Source organism: Sesamum indicum, linkage group LG7 (assembly GCF_026168435.1).
Source record: "Sesamum indicum cultivar Baizhima isolate 11 linkage group LG7, ASM2616843v1, whole genome shotgun sequence".
Taxonomy (NCBI): Eukaryota; Viridiplantae; Streptophyta; class Magnoliopsida; order Lamiales; family Pedaliaceae; genus Sesamum; species Sesamum indicum.
Window position 1 is genome coordinate 9,684,154 of NC_142663.1, and position 24,356 is coordinate 9,708,509.

General features: G+C 34.6%; 2 protein-coding genes across 4 annotated transcripts; both read left to right on the forward strand.

The window, feature by feature from the left end:
• Positions 1–586: 586 nt before the first annotated feature.
• LOC105166470 (uncharacterized) lies at positions 587–3,322 on the forward strand. 3 transcript variants are annotated; one of them, XM_020695309.2, is made up of 3 exons: positions 587–751; positions 1,825–1,989; positions 3,018–3,322. In XM_020695309.2, exons 1-3 carry the CDS (start codon positions 625–627, stop codon positions 3,155–3,157), a joined length of 432 nt encoding a protein of 143 aa, XP_020550968.1. In that variant the 5' UTR covers positions 587–624; the 3' UTR covers positions 3,158–3,322. The 3 variants fall into 3 exon arrangements, with proteins under 3 accessions (XP_020550968.1, XP_020550969.1, XP_011084143.1); XM_020695310.2 differs by having other exon boundaries at positions 591–751; positions 1,837–1,989; XM_011085841.3 differs by having other exon boundaries at positions 596–751; positions 1,825–1,974.
• Positions 3,323–8,766: 5,444 nt separating this feature from the next.
• Positions 8,767–24,310, forward strand: SEC (Tetratricopeptide repeat (TPR)-like superfamily protein). The gene is made up of 28 exons (XM_011085843.3): positions 8,767–9,305; positions 12,630–12,775; positions 12,855–12,953; positions 13,048–13,098; positions 14,425–14,541; positions 14,627–14,683; positions 15,098–15,217; positions 15,362–15,424; positions 15,517–15,595; positions 16,742–16,851; positions 16,955–17,008; positions 17,095–17,162; positions 17,285–17,387; positions 17,560–17,762; positions 18,025–18,121; positions 19,954–20,025; positions 20,176–20,252; positions 20,336–20,452; positions 20,552–20,636; positions 20,721–20,888; positions 21,011–21,121; positions 22,400–22,486; positions 22,575–22,702; positions 22,782–22,864; positions 22,978–23,083; positions 23,197–23,343; positions 23,765–23,885; positions 24,028–24,310. Exons 1-28 carry the CDS (start codon positions 9,113–9,115, stop codon positions 24,139–24,141), a joined length of 2,976 nt encoding a protein of 991 aa, XP_011084145.1. The 5' UTR covers positions 8,767–9,112; the 3' UTR covers positions 24,142–24,310.
• Positions 24,311–24,356: the final 46 nt, after the last annotated feature.

Sequence of the window (24,356 nt, forward strand, 5' to 3'; positions counted from 1 at the left end):
ATACATCTTGACAAGCGTTAGATCGATGCTGCCTATTTAGTCTTGTACGCATCTATTTTGAAAATTCTGTCTATAATTTTAAAAATTTCGCAAATTAAAGACAAAGATGAGAGGAATTTGCTAAAAATACTTTTAACATGCACGCGACCAACTTAACCAGGTGCATTTTTCCAACTATTTTAACAAATTTTAGTTATTTTTATATCCTCAATTTTGATATATCTTTAAAATTACAGAATAAAATTATCGAAACGAATTCATAGAAGACTATAATTTTCGTTTCCCCAATACTTACGGCACTTAGATTACAATTTTATTTCTTTTGTAAGTGAAAAGTAATGAGAATCAATCCTAAAATTTTTTATATTAAACAACTACACCTAAAAGATTAGGTTGCTCGAAAGAAGGCTCATTTAATATTAATATCTTAACATATATATTTGCCGTGATACCAATGTAATTGATCATAGGTAAGATTGGCTTTGGAGAAATCAAAACCGTTTCTTCCAACTAACTGTGATCCCACCGTTGATCAAATATATAAGTAAATAGTTTGATACACAACGGAGGGCTATAAATAGAGATGTGCAATGCTCCATAAATCACAACATCAATTCTCAAGTGATGGGAAAAGAAAGCATGATTCCCAAAGCAATTGTTTTCCTTAGCCTTTTCTCAGCTACGGTTCTTCTCATTTGGTCTGAAGTGGGAGCTGTGGAGCTGACCGACGCTTCCAATACCATTGATACATGCAAGCATTTCTTTATTCTCTCTACCTACCTATGTCTATCATTAATCCAATTATATGTAATATTACATATGTACATTGCAAAAATTAGAATCTTAATCCATTTCTTTTTAAGTATCCGGAGGTAATTTTAGTTCTGTATGAATTTATTTTGATAATTTTATCTTATAATTTTAAAAATTTCATGCGTTGAGGATAAAAAAAAAAAAAAGATTGTTTTTGGGTGTACTTTTTTTCCATCTATTTTAGCAAATTTTGTTCACTTTGTCCTCAGTACGTGAATTTTTTAAAATTACGGAACAAAATGATTAAAATAATTCATGTAGGACTAAAATTGTATTCTTGTCGTACTTACAGGACTGAAATTATCGTTCTTCCTTTGGATTTATTGAATATTTGTATATATTTGTGGTTGTGTTACGAATCTATGTGTGTGTATGTGAGTGCGTGTACAAGGTCGTAATTTTGTTATACATAGTGACGACACAATATTGTGATAATAATTACAAGTTTCACTATAATTATATCTAGTCATAATTTTATACACCATTTTTTCACTAATATTTGTTAATAATAATTTTTACGACTCTCTGCTAATTTCTCCTATTTTCTAATGTTATTGTAGTAATCTTTTTTTAATATTTTTGGCAATAGGATCCACTCATGAGGAGACAAGTCTTTCTCCTATCAGACACTAATTTATTTTTATCATATAATTAGATTAGAAAATTATTCAAATTAAGAACAAAAGCTGGTTGATTTTTCATTACTTCAACCGAATACAGTCTAAATGGGCAAATTTAATTGATTAGGACGAATTATTAAATCGGAATATCATTATGTGATTGTTCGAAATTCATGAAATTTATTATTTATTAATATTTTCTTTTGGTCAATTGTTGAATAAAATCAGTTGTAAAGTAGAATTATTTCTACTGTTTTTGTATTAAAATTTTTTCAAATTGCAAACAAAAATAGCCAAAATTTACTAAAGTAACCAAAAAATAAATCTAATTAAACTAATCATATGCTCTTTTTCGATAGTCTTGAATTGATTAATGTAACGTAACTCACAGTTTTTACCACAGCTAAGAAAGCTGAGAAGACAAATGGAGTTGAGGTCAATGATTTCAAAAACTTGGGAGGGGATGGCTTCGGTGGCGGCTATGGTGGTGGCATCTTTGGTGGTGGAAGCGGAAGCGGAGGCGGAGGCGGAGGCGGCTATGGTACTGTGGCCGGAAGTACATTTATCCCTTTTAACTTGTTAACAAATTGGGTAGATTACACTTTTGGTCTTTATATTTTGGGCCAAACTAAATTTTAGTCCCTAAATTTTTCAAAACATAATTTTGGGGTCTAATTTTACAAATTTTTAAAATTTTGGTCCATAAATTTTTCGAGACACGAATTTGATTTTTAATATTGACAAATTATAAAGATTTTGGTCCATCCAATTTCCTTATTTTGACATCTTTAAACTCAATTTTATAAATTGAATCAAAATCATAATAATCTATAAAAACTAGAGATCAAAATCGTCTCTCAAAAAGTTTAGGGACCAGAATTGGCTCTGACATAAAGTATAGGGACTAAAAGTGTGATTTACTCTCAACCAATTATAATTTTAATCCTGTAAAGTATGGAGTGTTATTTTAGTCCTATATAAATTCAAACACAAAAAAAATAAGATATTAGTGATAAAAATCAAGTAACAGTTTTAAAATTATCACTAATATATATATTAAGTGACAATAATTTTTTATTATGTCATTATATAATTATCGGTGATAATTAAGAATTGTGTAAAGTCGTCACTATATCTAATTAGTACAACACAATATTGTCACAATAATTACATGTCTCACTATAATTCTATTTAGTCACAACTTTATACACAGAATTTTCACTATTTTTTGTTAATAACAATTTTTACGAAATAATTATCATTAATTGTAATTTTGCTAATTGAAATGTATTATTGTGATAAAATAAAAAATTCTTCTCATTAAATATATATATATATAATTACGGACTATATTAAAAATGTCAATTGAATTTTCGCTGTCAATTTCTCCTTTTTTATAATGTTATTGTAGTAATATTTTCTATAATTTTAAAAAACTTTTCCCAGATCGGAGAACACAAATAATCATAATTTACTAAAGTGACCAAAAAATGCACTTAATTAAACTGGTCATGTGCACTTTTTCAATTATTTTAGTCTCGAATTGATTAACGTAACGTAACTCATGTCTTCTACCAATCACAGCTAAAGAGGCTGAGAAGACAAATGAAGTTGAGGTCAATCATGTCGAATACTCAAGAGACGGTGGCGGAGGTGGCGTCTATGTTGGCGGAGGCGGCTACATTGGTGGACGCACTGGTGGCGGAGGTGGCGCCAAGCCTTAAAGCAGGCTGTGAAGTGGAAGTGCTTAAATTCCTATAACTGAATAAAATGCATGAATGAAAAATGAAGCATAGTACAAGTTCTCTTTGTGGTGTGAGCAGCGTCTGATTGTTGTTTAAATTTCCTTTAAATTTTTGGAATAAAATCTTACATTAAAATTTGTGAAAGTAGTGAGTCGGTTCGAATTCGCACGGGTTGAATTTAATTTAATTTTTTTAGATGAAAGTGGGATTTGGTGAAATTTAAATTTTGGAAATAAAATTGGAAAAAAGGAATAATATAAGAAAAGACTTTCAGCTTAGAGTGTGTTTGGCTTGTGCGAAAAGTGGGAGCATAAGAGAAGTGAAAGTAAAAACGAACGTATAGTTAAAATATTGTTAGTAATTTTTATTTTATTTAAACTAAACAATTTAAAATAAATTAACAATACTCATTTTGATCAAAGTATAATATTTTGATGAATATTATTTTATTTTTATTCATATTTGATAAAATATTTTTATTGATTAGGTTTTTAAATTTTTTTATATACTAAAATTGTATTAGTATAATATTGAATTATTTATTTTCTAATACAAAATGAAAATAAGGGTTAATTCAATAAAATTACAAAAAATAGTCTTTCTTCTCAATCTGTTTTCCTGCAAATGTTTGAAATTCACTCTCCTTTCAATCATACCAAACAACTTGAAAGAAAACTATTATTCTTTCCCTCCCCCTTCCCCTTTCACTGTGTATTTCCTCTCACTTGAACCAAACAAACCTTTAAAGACGAGATGATGCTTGATTTCATTATTGATCAAAGAAATAACAATGATTCATAACAACCTTCCATTTCCTTACATTTTCTGATGTGTTGCCATTAATAATTAGACTAAACAAACAATTACAGATTTGAAAGTCCAATTGACTAGACAAATATTCTTGACAGTCTTATCATTCAAATATCAAATTATTTGTGATAAGAACCTTAGAACAATACAAATACTCAAGTTAATGAAGTAGAAAGCACAAATTAAATTTCACAGCATACGAGAATTAAACATTCACCGTATTTTTAACTGAAAATAATAAGATTAGCTAAGCATACTAATGAGAGAATTTTATAAAAGCCTGCATTAAGAATTACATCATCTATTTATATTAATTTCCTAATAAAGCTAGATACTGCTTTCCTTTCTAGAAGGAAACAAAGTTTCCTAATAAAATTAATTCTAATTGACTTTCGTAATTCTAATCAAATCAAATATTAAAAAGAAGGAAAAGCAAAAAATATTTTTTTTTAATTCATTGAATTTATTGATATTAATAAAAAAAAACTGAATAAATATTGATATTTATCATCGATTAACTTATTGTAGGTCAAAATAACTTTTTCGAACTAAACTATCCTTACAATGATGAAAATCTATCTCTTTACATACTTCAATATGTGAAGAAGTATGAGGGTAATTTAATTACAAAAAGATTTATTTGACCTGTAATAAGTCAGTAATACGTCAATCCAGGGTAAGTATAGATTTTTTTTTCTGATTTTTTTTTAGTATCAACAAATTTGGTGAAATTAATTAATGGATGAACTTATTTGTTAGACGAAAGTAAATCTCAAGAGTGTTAAATGTAATTTTTCAAACAATAGGGTATTTACATGTAATTACACCAAACCTTATTAGAGGCGAGTCTAATTATTCTTATTATATTTCTATCGTAACTTTTTGTATTATTTTATTAAAAATATTTATCGATTTAAATTATTGATGTATTAAATTAATTTTTGAATTATAATATATTGAATAATACAATAGGATAAAAGGATGGGTCAAAAAGTTGAACCACCAAACCCCATTATTTCAGATTTCAATCTCACACGCATTCTCCTAAACGTGTCCACTCTACACACACCCCATGTTACATGCTCATGCCCCCCACAACATTGTCAAATTACCAAAGAATCTTGCGGCTTCAAAAGTCACGTATTTACCACGTGTAGGTGGGTAAGTGGGCCCAAGATTTGATTTGTGGGAACATTCGAATCCATGCAACACTATCATTGAGGCACAGGCCAAATTTGCGAAGTTTTGGCCAATAATCTTTGAGGTTATGGTTGAAGTCTATTAGGTATGTGGGATGTTGTTTGTTTTATAGTAGTAGTTGGTTTACTGCATAATAGGAGTTGTCTGTCTGCTGTAACAGTAGGTGTTATTGAGTAGGATATGATTATTGTAATAATGCTTATTAGATTTTGATATCGATAGAATTGATTGTACTTGTAATCAATTTATTTAAATTAATAATAAAACTTATACAACATCGGCCGATGCAAAGCCAAGAATCCCATATAAATCAATCCATCGATTTTTTTGAGATTGATTTTGAATCATAAACTCCTCGCATTCTTCTTCTAAGATTGGCAAATAATCTAAGTATATATCTTAAGAAACCTTTACATATACTATAATTTAAATATGGAAGGATAACATGTTAATATAGTATATGATATATAATTAGGCACAACATCTTTATTATATTTATTTAATGCATTAATTGCACTTCGACCTCCTAAAAAATATGAAAATACACTTTTTTTTTAAAAAAAGTATCAAAATTACACTTTCACCCAATGTATGTTTACATAATAGTGCCCCTCAATTTTTCTTCTCATTATTGGCCTTTGATTTTATTTATTGTACACTAAAAGCCCGGATAGCTCAAGGGTACACCACTTGATCGAGTTATTTTATGCATTATCATTTTAATTTTACTTTTCGTGCTTCTATCCCGCTTCTCGTGCTGATCCACTTTCTTCATAAAAGCTTGTAAATCGCCAAGAAGAATTCCTCGAATTAATCAAACATCTATATGAGATTTAGAAAAGCTAAGCAAGGTGACCAAGATATCTTTACGCCAGATTAGAAAGAGACCACCACTCCTACCAACAAAATCAATGTGAATGACAAATAAATTCAGCTTACTTTTCAACAAATTTGATTGTGATTTGCGATATTTCGTTTGATTAGGACTACTTTAACAGGGTCATGAGATCGTACCATCTCACAAATTTGTCGAATTGCCCCGAGCCTCCCAATCCCTTGACAGTTCCATATAAGGCGATTCATAAGGCCTGGCAGGATTGCTTCGCAGTCGTCGACGATGATAATTTGCACAAAATACCAACCATTAGAGTCATCACGCTCCTCTTGCCTAATATCATTCGTCTTATAGAGAAGAGAGTTGAGCAGTAAGATCCCAGAGGAGAAGAGAGCTGGGCAATAAGATCCCAGAGGAGAAGCCGTCGAGAGTTGAACCAATGGGATGTCCATTAGATTGGCATTAGTTTTGGTTATGGAGAGTATAGGACCTGGTTTAGAATGAAGGATTGATTCCGACCAGCTAGATCCACCACAACCAAAGAGGATGGTTTGAAAGTGGGCTCCAAAGTCACCAAAGAGCCTAATTCCTTCACACAACCTCCTAGAATCCCAAGCCCATCAACCCCAGTTGTATTTGCCAAATCAGCCCTATGCAAGCTTTACTCGCCATTGACAATTTTGTGTACCCCCAATTGCCCCCCGAAAACTATGGTAGCACCCTTAGTTGTTGCAGTTGTCGACGAAGGACCAACCCCTTCCCATGAACTACTCTGCTCTCTACCTTGACCACTAACAAACTATCCACAAATATAAGATCCACGTAAAACCAACCATCGACCTAAGGCTAAAGGGGAACCTCTATAAGAAGGCACCACAGTTGGCCGAAAATCCACTAAAGTATAATGCACACTAGAGCACAACGTGTTTGTTCTTAACCAAGGGCCTAACAGAGTATGAAACCTTAAATCAATAAAGCCACCAACAAATTGGACGTGACAAATCGGCTAATATGACCAAATCTGTCACATAAGATAACAAAAGTTAGGAGACCTTTTGAATTGGAAACAGACGAGAATAAACTGTCCATCCATAGACCACAACCTTAAACAACTTTTCAAAGGCCTTGTCACATTGATATTTACCCTAATTTCCAAATACTCGTGTCAACTAATGAAATGGGAGAATAAAGCATGATCATCCCATCATCCAATCACAGACCCAATTTGTATAGCCACTTCGGTAGTATGCATACCGTAGGGAATGTCAAACACATGTACTTGGAAGGGGCACCAGCCAAGATCAATAGACTCGCGCCAAGTGGTTGAAGGATCAAGAGATTTATGCCAAATGTACAAGGACACATTTATATCGTGAGACGAAATAAACCACATAGTCAAATACAAAATAAAACCGATGCTCAAACACCCGTTTCAATTGAACACCACGCTAAGTTGAAACAAATTCATCAAAGTACGCGATAAAGTTTCAAATTGGTCACTAGGTGAGTGAGCAAACATCCCACCAAGGTAAGACCATATTGATTGGTGTTGCTGTTCCACAAACCCGAACGTAGCACTGCACCCTCTTCTTCTTCCTCCGTCAACAAAACGACTGCTTCCATCCATTGGATTGACCCTTCCATGTCTGAACAAGAGAACACACACTCAGAAAACTAGAATAAGTGAAAGAACACCACCGAGACACTGTAACACAAAGAAAATCACAACACAACAAAAGGTCAAAAAAGAAACAAAAGACCAAACAAATTGCCAAAAACAGTCTAAGAGGAAAGGACCGCCACTCTCACTCGAGAGACCTTTATATTTTGGACTCATCTAATTTCGAAAGAGAATGAAATGGCATGTTAAACAATAATTAAATTGGACCAAATAATAAATTCTGTCCGATTTATCATAAAACATGCAAAAGTATATAGAAATTGAATCGAAGCCACAAAACTAACGAATTAGAAACAATTAGTTAAATTCATTTTCGATAAGAAATACATCCTGATATAAATCAACAACAAAATGGCATGTTAATTAATAAATTCTATTCGGTTTATATACCACTCCAACGTTTAAATTAGCAAGGCCGTAAAAGAAAAAAGTATGAGGACCGTAGTAATGCTTTGGGTAGCAAAAGTTGTACTTGAAGCATAAAAAGTTAATATTTCTAAATATTTTAAAATTGTATGATTTTATATGATCTGTTGATCTATAAATGAACGCCTGATTATCATAAGTCGGTGTATGCATGGGTTCAAGTCGAGTTGAGCCTAGATCAGCACGACACCATTAAGTGAAGTGTGGATCTTGGCCATATTTGAACTCATTAAAAGTCGGGACGCATTATTTGAATTTCAAATACCATCGCGTAATAACCACGTTAAATTATACAAAATAGACGTATAACTTCACAATGAATTTCAATATTATTTTCCATAAAAAAAAGCAACTAATATTCCAACCGTCCAAAGAATTTAAATCATTGTAGCTTTTATAATTCATTTCTTGTTGAAAAACTATCAGAATTTATTGGAATTAATTCTTGGTATCAATTTCACTGGGAATCTATTCCTTATTATAAACCTGACTTCTTTGTCACCCATTTGGCAGTACCAATTCGGTAATTTTAAGACTGAGGACAAGGGCTGAAAAGTCTTTTTTACAAGGAGGTTCTAGAGGAATCGCTGTTAAAAGAGAATAACCGAAAGGAAGAACACTGAACCGAAGAAAAGGGGATTCTTCCCTATTTCCTTTATTTCTCTTATTCTTCTCTCTCTGGCTCTGCTCTCCCATTTTTCTCTCCCTCTCTCTTCTTTTATTTTTTTTTTTTGGTGTTTTTTCTTTCGATATTCTCTCTCTACTCAGCTGGGAAATAATATATATTAAATTAAGTAGCTCCTATTTTCCGTGGGAAAAACCTTCTGAAGGAGAGTAGTTTTTCTCCCTCATAATTCGAGTTTCGTTTGAGTTTTCCTTATTGTTGAGTGGATTTTTATTTTTTCTGTTTTTTTTTTGGGGGGGGTTGGAGTTTATGAAAATAATTCTGCGGCTGGGATCGTGATCGGGAGGATCGGAAAGGATGCTGTCGTTGCAGAGCGATCCGCGGCAGTACAACCTGAATCTGCAGCAGTTGCAACAGCAGCAGCAGCAGCAGTTGGTGCAGCAGCAGGTGGCTAGGGTCCCGTACAATGTCGGAACCGATCATCACCGGGAGGATTCGTCCTTGGCTTTGGCCTCTGCGAGTAATATCAAGCAAGAGCTTTCTCGTGAAGGTTTGAATTTCGTCTTTTTCTTGGTTTGTTTGCTTAATTTAAATTTGGGAATTTTTTTGTTTTAATTGTTTTAGTCGGTGAGCTAATTTTGCTATGTTCTCTAGTGTATATGGGGAAATACGTGTGGATTTGTTTAGAAATTTTATTTGTGGGTATTGTGAGGTTAGGGTTTTTGGTCTATTGTTCTTTTAGTTTTCTGAGGTAGAAGGAACTATATGATTTAACATCTTTCTTTTTTTAATGATCCAAATATCTTGTTGACGTTTGGTATTTATTCTGTCGAGCATTCAGATTTTCTTTGACATTTTTCAGTTATTTTAGGCTTGAAGCTGTTGAAATCGACCTTCTCTGACAGACTTTCTCGGCCTAGATTTTAAAGGGACTTATTTTATTGAATAAGTTTTTATTTGTATGTCTTCTGAAGTTTGTTCGGACTTTTTGTTAATAATCTATTTATCAGTGCTATGTTATGATGAATGGTTTTTCTTTTTTGTGTAAGACACAAGTTTTCAGTTAATCACTGGTCATAGATAATTAGGTCGGAATTCGTTAATTGATAGTTAGCTCTTTTAGGATGCTTGATGTGTTTGCTCAGATCTGATTTCGAGTCCCAAAATGTTACAATGAAGCAAAGTCAAAATCTGTGATGTACAGACGACTTAGGAAACAAAAGGCCACTTAGAAGAAGTTGACATTTTGCTCAAGTGATATCTAGGGAGCGAAGTAGTGCGAAGCTAAAGTGAACTCTATATTTGTATTTCTTTCGTTAGCTTAAGACTAAATGTTGTTAGTTTATGAATCCATTGATTTTAATATTAATAAAACCATCTTACTTAATTTGTTTTGTTTTTTAAGTTATGCATGCTTCCAATGTAATTAAACATTTCTTTGATTATACTATAGTTATAAAAAATTTAATTCCTTGATTATTGACTATAGAGTATTTCAAGCTTGGACTGTTTTATTCTGAATTGGATTGCTGAAAAACTTATTCAGCAGCCATATTCTCCTAAACCAATTGTCCAAATGATGCTCACTCTGTGTTCCCCAACAACTTTGTGTATGGATTTCTTTGTCTATTGGTTTAATGAGACAAGAATTATAAGGTTCTTTAGATTTCATGCGACTGATTTTGAGATGATTGCTCAAGGAAAATCCTTTCGTCTCATTTACTTTGTGTATACAACATACTAATAATTTTGCTGCAAGGAACATTTTTGGTGTATTCCTTTTTCTTGTTATCTGAGGTCGAATATTTGTTCTTCGTATTCCTTTGACAGATACTGTGTTTAACAGAAGACAAGGCTTAGGGTGTTTTTTTTATCTTGAAGCATAAAATAGTGCCATTAGTTTTTGGCCTTAATGAAAATATTCTATTATGTTGAAGATCCCGACAGGGTCCCTTAGTTCAGAACATAAATGTATGAGATGATATTTCAGAGAAGGAAGATTTAAATAAATTTACAAACCTGTATAAAGTGACTGTTACTTAATTTAAAAAATGACCTCAGTGTGGCTATGAATATAAAGGTAGGGTATCTTGAAATACATAATGTGATTTATTAGCGTAAAGCAACCATTGATGAATGTGGTATGGTATTGCAGAAAGGGCACACCGATATTTGAGAACTCATGAAAGTGAAGTGCATTTTTGTTTTTTAAATGGAAAAAAGACAAATTATGGATGTGGATATAAGATTATGCTGTACCTTATTCAGATATTGTATAGGAAGAACCATTTTGACATTTGCATTTTATTTCAAAAATGTTAGTAGCAAACTATGAGAAGTATTAGAAAATATGGAAATATGGGGAACACCATCAAAAGATTAGAAAGTTCTGCCAAATCAAGGTCTTTAAGTTAGAATTCAAATTATTTTCTCATTCGGGATTCCAATGTCACAATGTGATATAACGATGAACCAAACCAATTTCATCGAGATGTTCATAAGTTTGACCTCAGATTTTGATTGAAATGGGTCGATGTCCAAGTCTGAACTCTGAAGGGTCTTAATGCCTCATAAAATTTCCAGTTTGGTAAACTAACATCTTAGGATGTGATAATATATTTGTCTTAGGTTATCTGTACTTATTAAAATACCCTCCAAACAAGCTAAAAGACCAAGCAGGACACAGGTCTGTGTGTTTTTACATGGACCCTGGATGGCCCAACACGAACCATCTGTGGACCCCGAATTGTGGGCTGTTGTTGGAAGGACGAGTGGCATGGTCTGGAATGTTCTAACATTGACTTTACAGTCAATGATCACTTATTAATACCCACATTGAATCCTAAAATAGCATAAGCTTGACTTGTGAGCTCTCCGTTTCTGACAATAGCTGCGTGTTGAACGAACTCATCCAAGGGCGATTCAGCTAGGACTGAACCCAGCGGTTTATTGGTGTTTCCTGACTTGATTAGGTCCATGTAAGAACTCCACTATAGGCTAACCTCTGACGTGATCACATATTTGGTTGTACATCTGCTTTCTACGAACAGAATGCTTTATCTTGATCTAATATTTACTTTTGTGAAGAAAAAGCCAAGCCTAAACTGTGTTTGTTGTAAGCACTCTATCTGCATGCAAGTGTTAATGAAGAGTTTTTTAGCAACTAGCCAAAGCTCAAGTAACATAATAAGTCTTCAGTGAGATACTTGGCGGCAGACTTCAGTATGCAACATAAGAGTATAACTGGTTGTATTTCTACTACTTTATGATTGATAGGACTTTATGTTTCCTAGAAGGTTGGACCTTTCTTTACTGAAGTTTAATAATGATTTAGCATAGGTATTTCCTTCAGTTCTACAAAGATCAAGGATGTACATGTCATTATTCCAGGTCTAAGAGATTTCTTTACTTGAAGGAAGATTAAATTGGACCAAATAAAACAAGTGAACAAATGCGATGTTGCAAAAATTTTCATTCAGATGGTAATCGTCTTTTATTGGTGAAGTAAATAATTGAGAGAATTGTTCAATATGAATGCCATGGGATGTGGCGAGAGTGTTAAAAGGCAGTCAATAAATAGTCCATATCTTACCCAACTTGTTGAAACGGCAATGTCAATTATAAGTGGCTTCCTTTTTAGTTCTTTAGCAATTTGGTTGATCACTACGGAAGCTATGTGCGGGTGATGATTATATAAATGCTCCTGTGTTTTGGTTTCTCTTTGTTTATAGAAATAAGTTTAAACCAGCACAAAATCAAAGCGTTTTTAACGATGTAAATCAAAGCATTTTTAACGATGTAAATCAAAGCATTTCCCTTTTTATGTTGAAGTAGTTACTTTTGTGGTGTAATTTTCTCGATTCATGTGATGCAGTTGATGAAGACATGCTCCTCAACCTTGCTCATCAGAATTACAAGGCTGGCAACTATAAGCAGGCGCTAGAGCATAGCAAGGCTGTATATGAGAGAAATCCACGTCGCACTGATAATCTTCTTCTGTTGGGTGCAGTTTATTATCAGGTTACTCTTGGGTTACATGAATCTATGTTACTTCTGTTCTTGCCTTTTCAAGTCTGAAACTTAGCTATTATGTCTTTAGTTGCACGACTTTGATTTGTGCATTGCAAAGAACGAAGAAGCTCTTCGAATTGATCCACAGTTTGCTGAGTGCTATGGGAATATGGCAAATGCTTGGAAGGTATTCTTTAGTGATGATGTATCTTTCATGTCTTTGCTAGTTTTGCTTTCAAGAAACTGATACGTGATGTGTGTTCCACTCATTTTTCTGGCAGGAGAAAGGCAATATTGATGTAGCCATTCGCTATTACTTGATCGCCATTGAGGTTTGACTGCCTTTACAAAAAATAATATAAAGATTACAATTTGTCGTAGTAGAATCTGTTTACATAAATGAAAAAAAGAAATATATTAAAATCAACTATAGGCTGAACTTCTTTTGCTGAGAGATTATACTTGAACCAACATCCTCGTGTCATCTGTGCATCTCATGGTGTCCCCCAATGACCTGACTGTAAATGTTCTTTTGTTTTCGGTACATATCCCGTTATTTTGACCGGCCTTTTGGCGAAACTTGTTTTGATGGTTGTGGTGTTAGTTGGTTGTTTCAGCTCTAAAGAAAAACATTGTATTTTACTTCATTTTCTGAATGTTATGTAATGTTCTCTGTCTGGGCTTCAGCAATACGACTTTGTTGGAAGGACAATGAAAGATTAGTGTAGATTTATCTATTTTTGTTTGAGATGGGTCGTCCAATAATTGTAGATGTTCTGGGTTCAAAGATGATTGACTGGAGGGAAATCAATAACTTATTGCCCGTAGTAGCTTCATATAGTGTTATACATGAGAGAGTATTTATGGCATACATCAAAAGAATATATCCCAAAGTACCATGGTAACAGCTTTAATAGCTTGTCAATCTCTGCTGGTTTTAACGTTAGGCTGCAGTATGGCCATACTCCTTTAGGTATCATTTCTCCTACCTTATTATGTGCTGTCTGGATGATGTTGATGGAAGCCAGCATTGATGGACTTCTTAGAGTGCTTACTTGGGTTTTATGGGGGTTGTGGACTGAAATTTTCTGAAGGTTGTTTTCTGTTTCTTGCTTTCTCTTAGTATGGATGGCAGTTCAGACATGAATTTCAGCAAGTATATTTGTGTACCTTTGGGTTTCAGTCAGTCAGGTAGTTGGCGTAAAGTTTCCAAAGGCATGAAACTTTGCCTTAATCTTGATGGTAAATCATGTCTTGAGAATTCGTTAGAATGCTAACCCAATCAATTTCGTGAAATGAGTGGGTTCTGCATATTGGATTTACTAAGATTTATTGTTCAGCTAATTATGCTTATCCTATAGTTCTTCCTGGATAACTCATATGCAAATTGCGTTAACCAAGATCCTCTGGCGTAGGAATACTTTTCTTTTAAGTATAATTTTGGTATCCCTTTGTGAGTTTCATGGTTCTGTCTCATACCTTATTGATTTTACTGGGCCTTTTTTGGTAATTTCAATCTGTTGGATGTATAATAGTCCGGTATGTCGGTATAAGAAAGGCATCAATAAGAAGGTGTGTACTTTTGGTTGCATGAGAGAACATGATATTTCCATCTCCAGTCTTGCATAATAACTGCGTTTTCCCAAATTTACTTGCAGCTTCGGCCTAATTTTGCTGATGCATGGTCAAACTTAGCTAGTGCTTACATGCGTAAAGGAAGGCTGACTGAGGCTGCCCAATGTTGTCGTCAAGCTCTTGCTTTAAATCCTCGTTTGGTAAATATCTATTGTGATTTCTGCAGCATAAATGTCTCAGTTTGTGGATATTTCTCCTGTCTGTTACAGCTTATGTTTGTTTTAGGTTGATGCTCATAGTAACCTTGGAAATTTGATGAAAGCTCAAGGACTGGTGCAAGAGGTAAGATACAGCAGATGGCCAATTTTCTTGGTTTCTTGTTAGGGGATCTACTTATTTCTCTGTCTTAGACTAGATTTATATACGATTAATCATAGTCTTTTGGGAGAGTGAATTTCTAGGTTCTTCTATTGAAGTTTCTAGCTCCTGAGACCTGGCATCTTATTTCTGTCAATGGTTAACCTACTATCACTTATGCTGAGTTATTGCTCTGTTTAAGAATTGGAAAACTGGAATCTTTGTTTCTTCCTGTAACAGTTTGTCTTCTTATACAAGATTTCCTTTACCTGATTCGAGATTCTCGCTTTCTTTACACACTTAATTTCTTGGTACAATCAAGCTACTTAGCTTGTGTCTTCATTTTTTTGTTAATCACACTTTATTTCAGAAGATTTTGAGTTCTCTTTTCTGGCTCAGGCGTACAATTGTTATTTGGATGCTCTTCGGATACAACCCACTTTTGCTATTGCATGGTCCAATCTTGCTGGTCTTTTTATGGAGGCTGGTGATCTTAACAGGGCCTTGCAGTACTACAAGGTAGAAATTGCCAATTTATTGTAGTTGGATAATTGAGCTTCTTTTAGACTTGGATGAACTCGTGCGTATTTTGGGTTTCTGTTAGGATATGGTTGGTTGTATGATCTTGTCCACACTCCTTACAGTGTGTCATTGTGTGTCCAGGAAGCTGTCAAGTTGAAGCCAAACTTCTCAGATGCCTACTTGAATTTGGGAAATGTTTACAAGGTAAGCTTTATGCATTCTGCTGGTAAGGTTGGGTAGCTGCAAATGCAAGGGCAGGAATCTGGAGAAATACGAGTCTTCCTTGTCTTTTCCAGGCTTTGGGAATGCCACAAGAGGCTATTGTATGTTATCAACGAGCCCTGCAGTCACGACCAGACAATGCAATGGCCTTTGGTGAGTAATTTTATTCGGAAGTGTTATCATGATTGTTCCTTCATTTGATAGGGCGGTTTTTGGCCAGGCACTATATGTTTCACCTGTCTGGGTACTTCATCCATGGTAGACAGATTGAGATATTGCCCAGTAACTATAAGCAAGGACAGAAGAAAAAGGATACTTACATTTTGTATATAAGGGTTTTGTTCAAATCAACTATCACCAACTAAACTGCAATAGTAAGTTGCCAATATAATATGCACTTATGGAATATTATCTAGAACTACTGCTGGAGATATAATGCTTTACAGTTACTAAAAAAACAAAATGGATCTTTAAATGACATAAGTTTAGTTTTGGGGTCCAATACCAAGCTGGAACTCCAGTTCGGATGCACCAAAAGGGTGACTACTGTAGGTTGGAATGAATTGGTAGTTGCTGGTCCTGTTCTTCTAATATTTATAGGAGGAACTGGCCATGAGGAAGAGGATAGGACATGGAAACATAGGAAACTTAGAGGTTCCACTATTCATATGCTGAACATGTTCTGGTTATACTTTTTCATTGTGTCAGCATTAAGAAAATGGAAATTCTACATTGATCTTGTGGCTCAAAGTGGAAGTTGTAATAAGACTCCTGCGTTAATAGCCCTTCATGTGCAGCAATGATTGAGAAACCAACTTTCATCAGACATATAAAGGTCTAAATGAAACTTGGTTGCTGTTGAGGAGGTTCTATCTATATATATATGCCCGCAATTTACACTTTTCTCTCTGCTACTCGCGAACTGTTATTTGTTGTCTCTCAATTTCTTATTTCTTTCTATCAGAAACATCTCTGTTCTCTCTCCTTTTGTTTTTTGTTTAACATTTTGCTTATTATTGTATTAGAAATATTCTTATCCATCATTTACCAGAGTCATTTTAGTATAGTGTGAAATAACTTTGCACTAGGGTGCCACAAAACTCTAGTGTTAATTAAATCTCAGTTGCTATTAATGGATATCTAGCTGTCATTTTCCTGTAGTAATCGGAGGCTGTCTGACTTTGATGAGCTGAAAGACTCATTTTTCATTTATGATTGTTGTTAATCTCTTTATGTTCATGAGCTTCACGTGCTTGGTCCATTGTTTTGGAGATTTTGACTGTAAAGCAAATATTGCAGGAAACTTAGCCAGTGTATACTATGAGCAGAGCAACCTTGATATGGCAATACTCAACTACAAGCGAGCAATTGCTTGTGATGCTGGGTTCCTGGAGGCATACAATAACTTGGTTCGGATATCATTTCCATTTAAAGATCCACTGAATCTTTTTTCTGTATATTTATGATGAACTTTGCTGGTGGTTCTCTTTTTCATGTCCTTTCTATTTCCAGGGCAATGCATTAAAAGATGCTGGGAGAGTAGAGGAAGCAATCCACTGTTATCGAGTTAGTGCTTTCTCACTCTTATTCAATTGCTTGTTGGGTAATTGGTCTTGTATATTTACTGATTCTCATTTTGTTTGTTTATGAAGCAATGCCTGTCTCTTCAACCCAGTCACCCTCAAGCTCTAACTAATCTTGGAAATATTTATATGGAGTGGTATGTTTAATATCAAAGTATCTTGTTGCGGAAATTTATGTTTTTATGACAACAGGCTTCCTTTTTCTGTATTACCGTTAGCTTGTTTATGACTGTGAAATCTTTCTTTTAATCCTTTAAAGGAACATGATGAGTGCTGCAGCTCAGTGCTACAAGGCAACACTAGCTGTTACAACAGGACTTTCTGCCCCTTTCAATAACTTAGCTATAATATACAAGCAACAGGTATTATGTTGGTCTTTTTGCCTCAAATGCCGAGCAGCAATGTGAAGTTAAAGGAACTCAAGTAGTTCTGTATAACAAGGATCAGTCTCATGATTTTAATGAATGTCATTTAATTTTCACTTGCCTTTTAACATCTGGTGGTAAGAAACTGTTGTCTCTGATGCAATTACAGGGTAATTATGCGGATGCAATATCTTGCTACAATGAGGTCCTCAGGATTGATCCATTGGCAGCTGATGGCCTTGTCAATCGGGGCAATACTTACAAAGAAATTGGGAGAGTTAATGAAGCAATCCAAGACTATCTGCGTGCTATTGCTATCCGGCCAACCATGGCTGAGGCTCATGCTAATTTGGCGTCAGCTTACAAGGACAGGTACATTTTTATCACTTCTCAATTGATTGTAGAACTAGTTCTGGAGGATAGCATTTTACATTTGCTAGTCAAATATGCTTTACATACCATCATTTGGCTACCTGCAGTAATTATGTTGAAACAACCATTAAAAGCCTAAGCAAGCTTTATTGGGTTTTTGTATTGGGCAGGCACTAGTTAGAAATAAAAAAGGAACTTAGTCCTATTTATGTTTGATTAGTGTGAGACATGTGGTTTACATAACCTTGTGTTCAACTTGAAGTGGTCATGTGGAAGCTGCAATTAAAAGCTACAAGCAAGCATTGGTATTGCGTCCAGATTTCCCGGAGGCAACTTGTAACCTTCTTCACACTTTGCAGGTACATGCAACTCATATTCGGTGTATTCTGTTTTTTTTATGTTTGAAATAGATTAAGTATGTTTTTACCTGACTGCATCCGGATGCTGGCACTTCTATACAGTTATTGATATGTATGTGGTTCTCTACTTGTTATAACAACTCCTATTACAAGGTAGATCATAGATATGCAAATTAAGTAGTTGCTCATGTGAGCTGTAAATTCTTTTATGTGGGAACTCCTCCTTCGTTGCCAATTTGGATTCAACTGAATCGTGAAAGGTTTTTATGGCAAGTTGAGTACCTCAAAATTAGTATGCCAAAACATTATTGCCTGTGAAGTTTGATGATGAGGAAAACTAAAAGAGTGTCATGAGTTCTTAGTCTTGAAGAAAAAGCAGGTCTAACTATCGATAATAATTTTTAAGGCGATAATAATCTCTTAGGCACATAATGATGCTTTGATTGTGTTTGAGTGGATGTAGCCATCACAATGGAAAATGTGAAAGTCTGTCATTTCATATATATTGGTTTGATCTGAACTATTCTGTATGAAGCTAAAGTTTTCGCTAGGCAGGGCTTTTTTTGGTGTTCAGTCCCGGTGCATGTACATATCTTCTTTGGACTCTACCTCTACCTTCCTCTCTTCGTTCTCTGTTCTTTTGATGTTTGCCTGTACTGCCCCTTTTTCTTATTTTGCCCAATTGCATTTTCTTTCCCCTTGATTTCTTTTAGTTTTCTTTTTCCGATAATGTGTTTAGCTTTAGTCTATGTTTTATTTTCTTTTCCAATTTTCTGTCAGTTTTATCTTTTCCAGCCCTTCTATATTTTCTTCTTTTCTTAAGGAGATTTCTCATGAAGTATTCTGGTTTAGTTTTCTTATTTTGGCTTGAGTTTATTACCAAAATTATTTAAATTGGTTTTCAATTGTTTATATTCAAGAAATCATTGCTAAAATAGGGCAGGTTATTGCAAAAAATTGCTGAATCTCCGAAACATAAATCCTGAGTTTGCTGAAATAAATGACCTTAATGTGTTGAAATATTGCTGAATTAGCTGAAAAATATGCTTAATTTGTTTAAGTAATTGCGGAACATGCTAAAATGTTACTGAAATTACTGAAAGAAATGTTGAATTTGGTTAAATAATTGCTGACTGTGCTAAATTATGGTTGGATCTACTGAAGTAATTTTTAATGTAGCTTGTGTAATTGTTAATAGTAGTATAATTACTGCAGAATACTATATTTCTGGAGGATACTAACATTATATACTCCTAACATTATATAGACGCGTACTTTATTTATGGAATTCTGCTCCTAACTTTGATAAGATGCATGCTGCTATGTGTGCTATGCTTCAGTGCTCCTTCATGCCATAGTCTGCGTGAGCCTTATCAACTATGGTCGAAAGAAGAATCTGCTGGAAGTGTGTAAAAGAGGAAAAGAAAATAGAAAATTTTAAGATGAAAAATACTGAGGTGAAATAAGCTTCTTTGTAGTTGTGAGAACGGCATTTGCAGATTTAAGAACTCATTTACTGTTATGTGTTGGCTGTTGCTCAGGAATCTGATTTTGTTTGACATGATTTTTCATGGGTCCTGTAAATACAGCATTACACTTGAATTTTTTACAGTTGGCGGATCTTACAAAATACCATGTGATGACGTGCTATTTTTTTCTGCTGACGTTGAAACAATTGTTGGATTTTTTTTTCTGGGTTGATTTCCTAGATTGTTATCTTTCCCTTGATACATCTGCATTACATCTATTGAACTGAGCTAGTATTTATGATTGGATGATGTTATAATTGGGCTTTCTTTAATATGATTTCTTGTGCAATGGCATTTATTCAGTGTGTTTGCGACTGGGATGATCGAGAGAAGATGTTTATTGAAGTTGAAGGGATACTTAGGAGACAGATCAAGGTTTGCTCAAAATCTGCTGCTGCCAAGTCTCCAACCCCATTCCAATCTGACCACCATGCTACTCTCGTTGATTGAATTTTGCTCATGCGATCTTGTTGGTTATGATCATCACATATAAGAGACATTTACCCCACCTTTTATTTATTGTAGATGTCAGTTATTCCTAGCGTGCAACCTTTCCATGCAATAGCATATCCACTTGACCCCATGCTCGCGCTAGAGATAAGGTAAGAGGATTTGCCATTCGTTGTATTTTGTATATCAAATTTCAGTTGTGTATATTCTAAGCAGTTGCTTTCTGTATGTGCAGTCGGAAATATGCGGCACACTGTTCTGTTGTGGCATCCCGTTATTCACTTCCTTCTTTTAACCATCCTTCTCCACTACCTGTAAGGGGTGGGGGCAGGAACAGCCGGTTAAGAATAGGGTAATCCCACTGAAGTTCTTCTGTAATTTCATTTCAAAATAGTCACTTCTCCACTCGCACAAAAGAAAGATTATCTGTTTACTATTTTTTGTCTCTCAGATATGTCAGCAGTGACTTTGGTAACCATCCTTTGTCGCATCTCATGGGCTCGGTGTTTGGCATGCACGACAGAGAAAATGTCGAGGTTAGTATGTTTTTTGTGTTTCATAAACGTTATACTTTTTTAATTTCTTTCTTGTGGGGTCCTATGAGATGGTTGTTCTTGTAGGTTTTCTGCTATGCTTTAAGTCCAAACGATGGTACTGAATGGAGGCTGCGAATCCAATCAGAAGCGGAGCATTTTATTGACGTCTCATCTATGGCATCTGATATGATCGCAAGGATGATCAACGAGGACCAGATACAAATTCTTGTCAACCTTAATGGGTATACTAAGGTATCATGTTATTATGATTATTGGCTTTTGTTGTCCATCGTTTTGTTTGCTTGGTTTCTGCATCTTGCTACCATGGGATCGGATTATAAATGAAAGCTGTGATTCTATCTGCATTCTTGCAGGGTGCAAGAAATGAAATATTTGCCATGCAGCCTGCTCCCATTCAGGTTTCCTATATGGGATTTCCTGGGACCACTGGGGCAACCTACATACATTATTTGGTGACAGATGAGGTATTCTTACTTATATGCCATTTGTTTTGCTTTCTTATGGTGGTTTATATAGGGGTGGCAAATGGTTTGGTTGGGTCTAATATGGGTTTGAACGTACGGGTCAAAAATAATTGGATTAGAAATGGGTTGGTCCTAATAGAAGGAATCTTGTTGATTTTTCTTTTCGGGCAGAATTTTGAATTGCCGTCATTCTAATATACTAGTTTTTAATAAGTTATGCTTGCAGTTATGATGCCAATATAATATGAATTATTAGACTTTGATAATTAATTCTTTCAAAATATTGCACCCATCAAACAGAAGCAATAAGAGTGTTCAATGTTCGGTGGACTGACTTAATTGAACCTTTAACTGAAAAATTTGGTTATGAATTTTTTTTTTTTAAACTATAAATCTTGTATTCAATTTGATTTTGGTTTTTAATTCGGTTTACCATACCATACAATACCAAATACTGAAATGTTCTTCATTTATTTTTATTTAATTTCTGTGTACATATTTTTATTTCTACTCAAATTTATACTGTTTTTGTTATTGACTTATCGAAAATAAGACAAATAAATGAACAGTATAACTATAATATAGTATTTCATCAACTACTTTTTATTTTTAATTAAAAATATTCGATTTAATATTAAACAAAGTACTGAAGAAAAATTTGGTTACCGCCAAAACTGAAATGAACTTGGTTTATTGTTGAGAACTCAGTTTACCGAGTTTACTCAATGAACAATCCTGAACAATAATTTAATAGTTATCCAGAAATTAGAGGTGTATATCATGCCTTTTTATAATTAAAGGCCAAATGAAAATATTGTTTCAGAATATTCCTTCAATTGTATAATATTATTAAAGTTCATATTTATTGGCTATTAGAAAATAAATATGATGATCCCATTAGAAACCATATGCACCTTGAACTTAATAAAACACAACCCACATTCAACTATTGGTTATACTAACATCTTTTATCAATTCATTATACTATTAAAAAATACTTTTGATTGACTAATAGAAAATTAAACTTTAACTCATTATATAGTGCAATTTACTTAAACAAAACCCATATTAGGTCCAAATGAAGAAATTTTAAACCCAACCCAACCCAGACTAGGTGGGTTGGGTTGGAACCATGGGTTTCAACTCATATTGCCACCCCTAATGTATGGTTTTCAATCTGTGCTCCTCCTGGTGTCACTATTTCTTTACTGCTCTCCAGCAACCAAATTTCAGAGTTTTTAGCTGCTTCCATTTAACGACTTAAGTATTACATTGCAGTTTGTCTCTCCTATGTGTTACTCACATATATACTCTGAGAAGATTGTCCATCTTCCTCATTGCTATTTCGTAAATGATTATAAACAGGTAAATTTTGAGAACTTAATCTGTTTGGTTCTTGAACCTCGATAATTGATTTATGCTGACTGCTACCCTCTGTTATAATGTCCCTTAGAAAAATCTGGATGTCCTGGATCCAAGCTGCCAACCCAAGCGGTCGGACTATGGACTGCCAGAGGACAAATTTATATTTGCTTGTTTCAATCAACTTTACAAGATGGACCCTGAGATTTTCACAACCTGGTAAATACATTTATCGTAAGGGTGAGTGGTTGATTTGAAAATTTCTTTACGCTTAATAAATTTTATTGATTATGTGCAGGTGCAATATTCTTAAGCGAGTCCCAAATAGCGCACTCTGGCTGCTTAGGTTTCCAGCTGCAGGCGAAATGAGGCTTCGTGCACGTAGGATTTTTACATTTATGCCTGGGCATCACATATAAAAGATCTATCTTTTGTGAAAAATGAGTGATGTGTTTCTGGCCAATATTTCCTAAATACATTATCTTACTGTGCAGATGCTGCTGCTCAAGGTGTGCAGCCAGACCAAATAATATTCACAGACGTTGCAATGAAACAGGAGCACATTAGACGGAGTGCATTGGCAGACCTTTTCCTTGACACGTATATAATTTTGCCTGAGCTTCTCTTACAAGCATAAACCATTTGAAGCATTTCATATACAATTGAACTTCAAATGATTTTCTCTTTTCTTTTTGGGCTATCCTGTTGAACAGACCACTTTGCAATGCACATACGACCGGGACGGATGTTCTTTGGGCGGGCCTACCTATGGTTACTCTTCCTCTTGAGAAAATGGCTACTAGAGTTGCTGGTTCATTGTGTTTGGCTACTGGAGTTGGGGAGGAGATGATTGTGAATAGGTAGGTATTTCGATTTCTGAACAACCTATTTAAGATGCTAAGAATTCTGTGAAAGTACAATTTCACAATGGAGTGCTATCAAGTTGTTAGTTCTTTTGTTCTTTGTGCCAACTTCCTGCCCCTCATTCAATAATAAGAGTCAATCTAGAGTAGAAATTAGTGATCATGCTCCTTTAACATGCCTGGACCCATATGTCTCTCTGTCTTGGTCTAACCCCTCCTGGCACTTGCCTTGGTACCACATATGCTGCATACGCTCTATCTTCTATGTCTAAATTCCAGACTGTTATTTGCCCTTTTTCTTTTTGTGCGGTGGTGGAAAACCATCCAAATGTTTGGTTCATCTTTTGAACACATTTTATTGTCATTTCATGTTACCATAGTTGCCGCTTTTATAGTGATTTGGTATTTGGAATGACAGCATGAAAGAGTACGAGGAGAAGGCGGTTTCTCTGGCTCTTAATCGTCCAAAGCTCCAAGATCTTACTAACAGGCTAAAGGCAGCACGTTTAACTTGTCCTCTGTTCGACACAGCACGCTGGGTAAGTAATGCCGTTTCCTGTTTCCATGACTACAAGTTTTTTAGCTGGCATTTTTTTGTAGATTGCTAGGAGAATCATTTAACTTACGTATGCTGCTTTGAGACCCATAGACATGTATGCCAATTGTATTTTACCTTTTCAGGTGAGAAATTTGGAGCGTGCTTACTTCAAGATGTGGAATTTGTACTGCTCCGGCCAACACCCTCAGCCCTTCAAAGTTGCTGAGAACGACTTGGAATTTCCGTATGACCGTTAGACGTATAGGAAAAGACACGGGATTGTAGATAAAACAAAGAGACCGAGGATATGATTCAAAAGTCCAGAGTGAGTTTGGGATTTATAGTAGAGAGTATGCTATGCTAAAAATGAAGTTCCAAATTTCATATTACTTGCATCCGACGATGAAATAGAGAAAGTGGTGGTCATATCGCTGCTTCTGTTGCATGCTTGATAACCATATTTGGCTCCTAT

What these genes read in the sequence shown, in the direction of transcription:
- LOC105166470 (XM_020695309.2), top strand. Translation starts at nt 625, where the DNA reads ATGGGAAAAGAAAGCATGATTCCCAAAGCAATTGTTTTCCTTAGCCTT. An exon ending in TTCCAATACCATTGATACAT is followed by an intron (nt 752 to 1,824) that starts GCAAGCATTTCT and finishes CGTAACTCACAG; the next exon opens with TTTTTACCACAGCTAAGAAA. An exon ending in CTATGGTACTGTGGCCGGAA is followed by an intron (nt 1,990 to 3,017) that starts GTACATTTATCC and finishes TACCAATCACAG; the next exon opens with CTAAAGAGGCTGAGAAGACA.
- SEC (XM_011085843.3), top strand. Translation starts at nt 9,113, where the DNA reads ATGCTGTCGTTGCAGAGCGATCCGCGGCAGTACAACCTGAATCTGCAG. An exon ending in TACTTAGGAGACAGATCAAG is followed by an intron (nt 20,026 to 20,175) that starts GTTTGCTCAAAA and finishes TATTTATTGTAG; the next exon opens with ATGTCAGTTATTCCTAGCGT. An exon ending in ATGCTCGCGCTAGAGATAAG is followed by an intron (nt 20,253 to 20,335) that starts GTAAGAGGATTT and finishes CTGTATGTGCAG; the next exon opens with TCGGAAATATGCGGCACACT.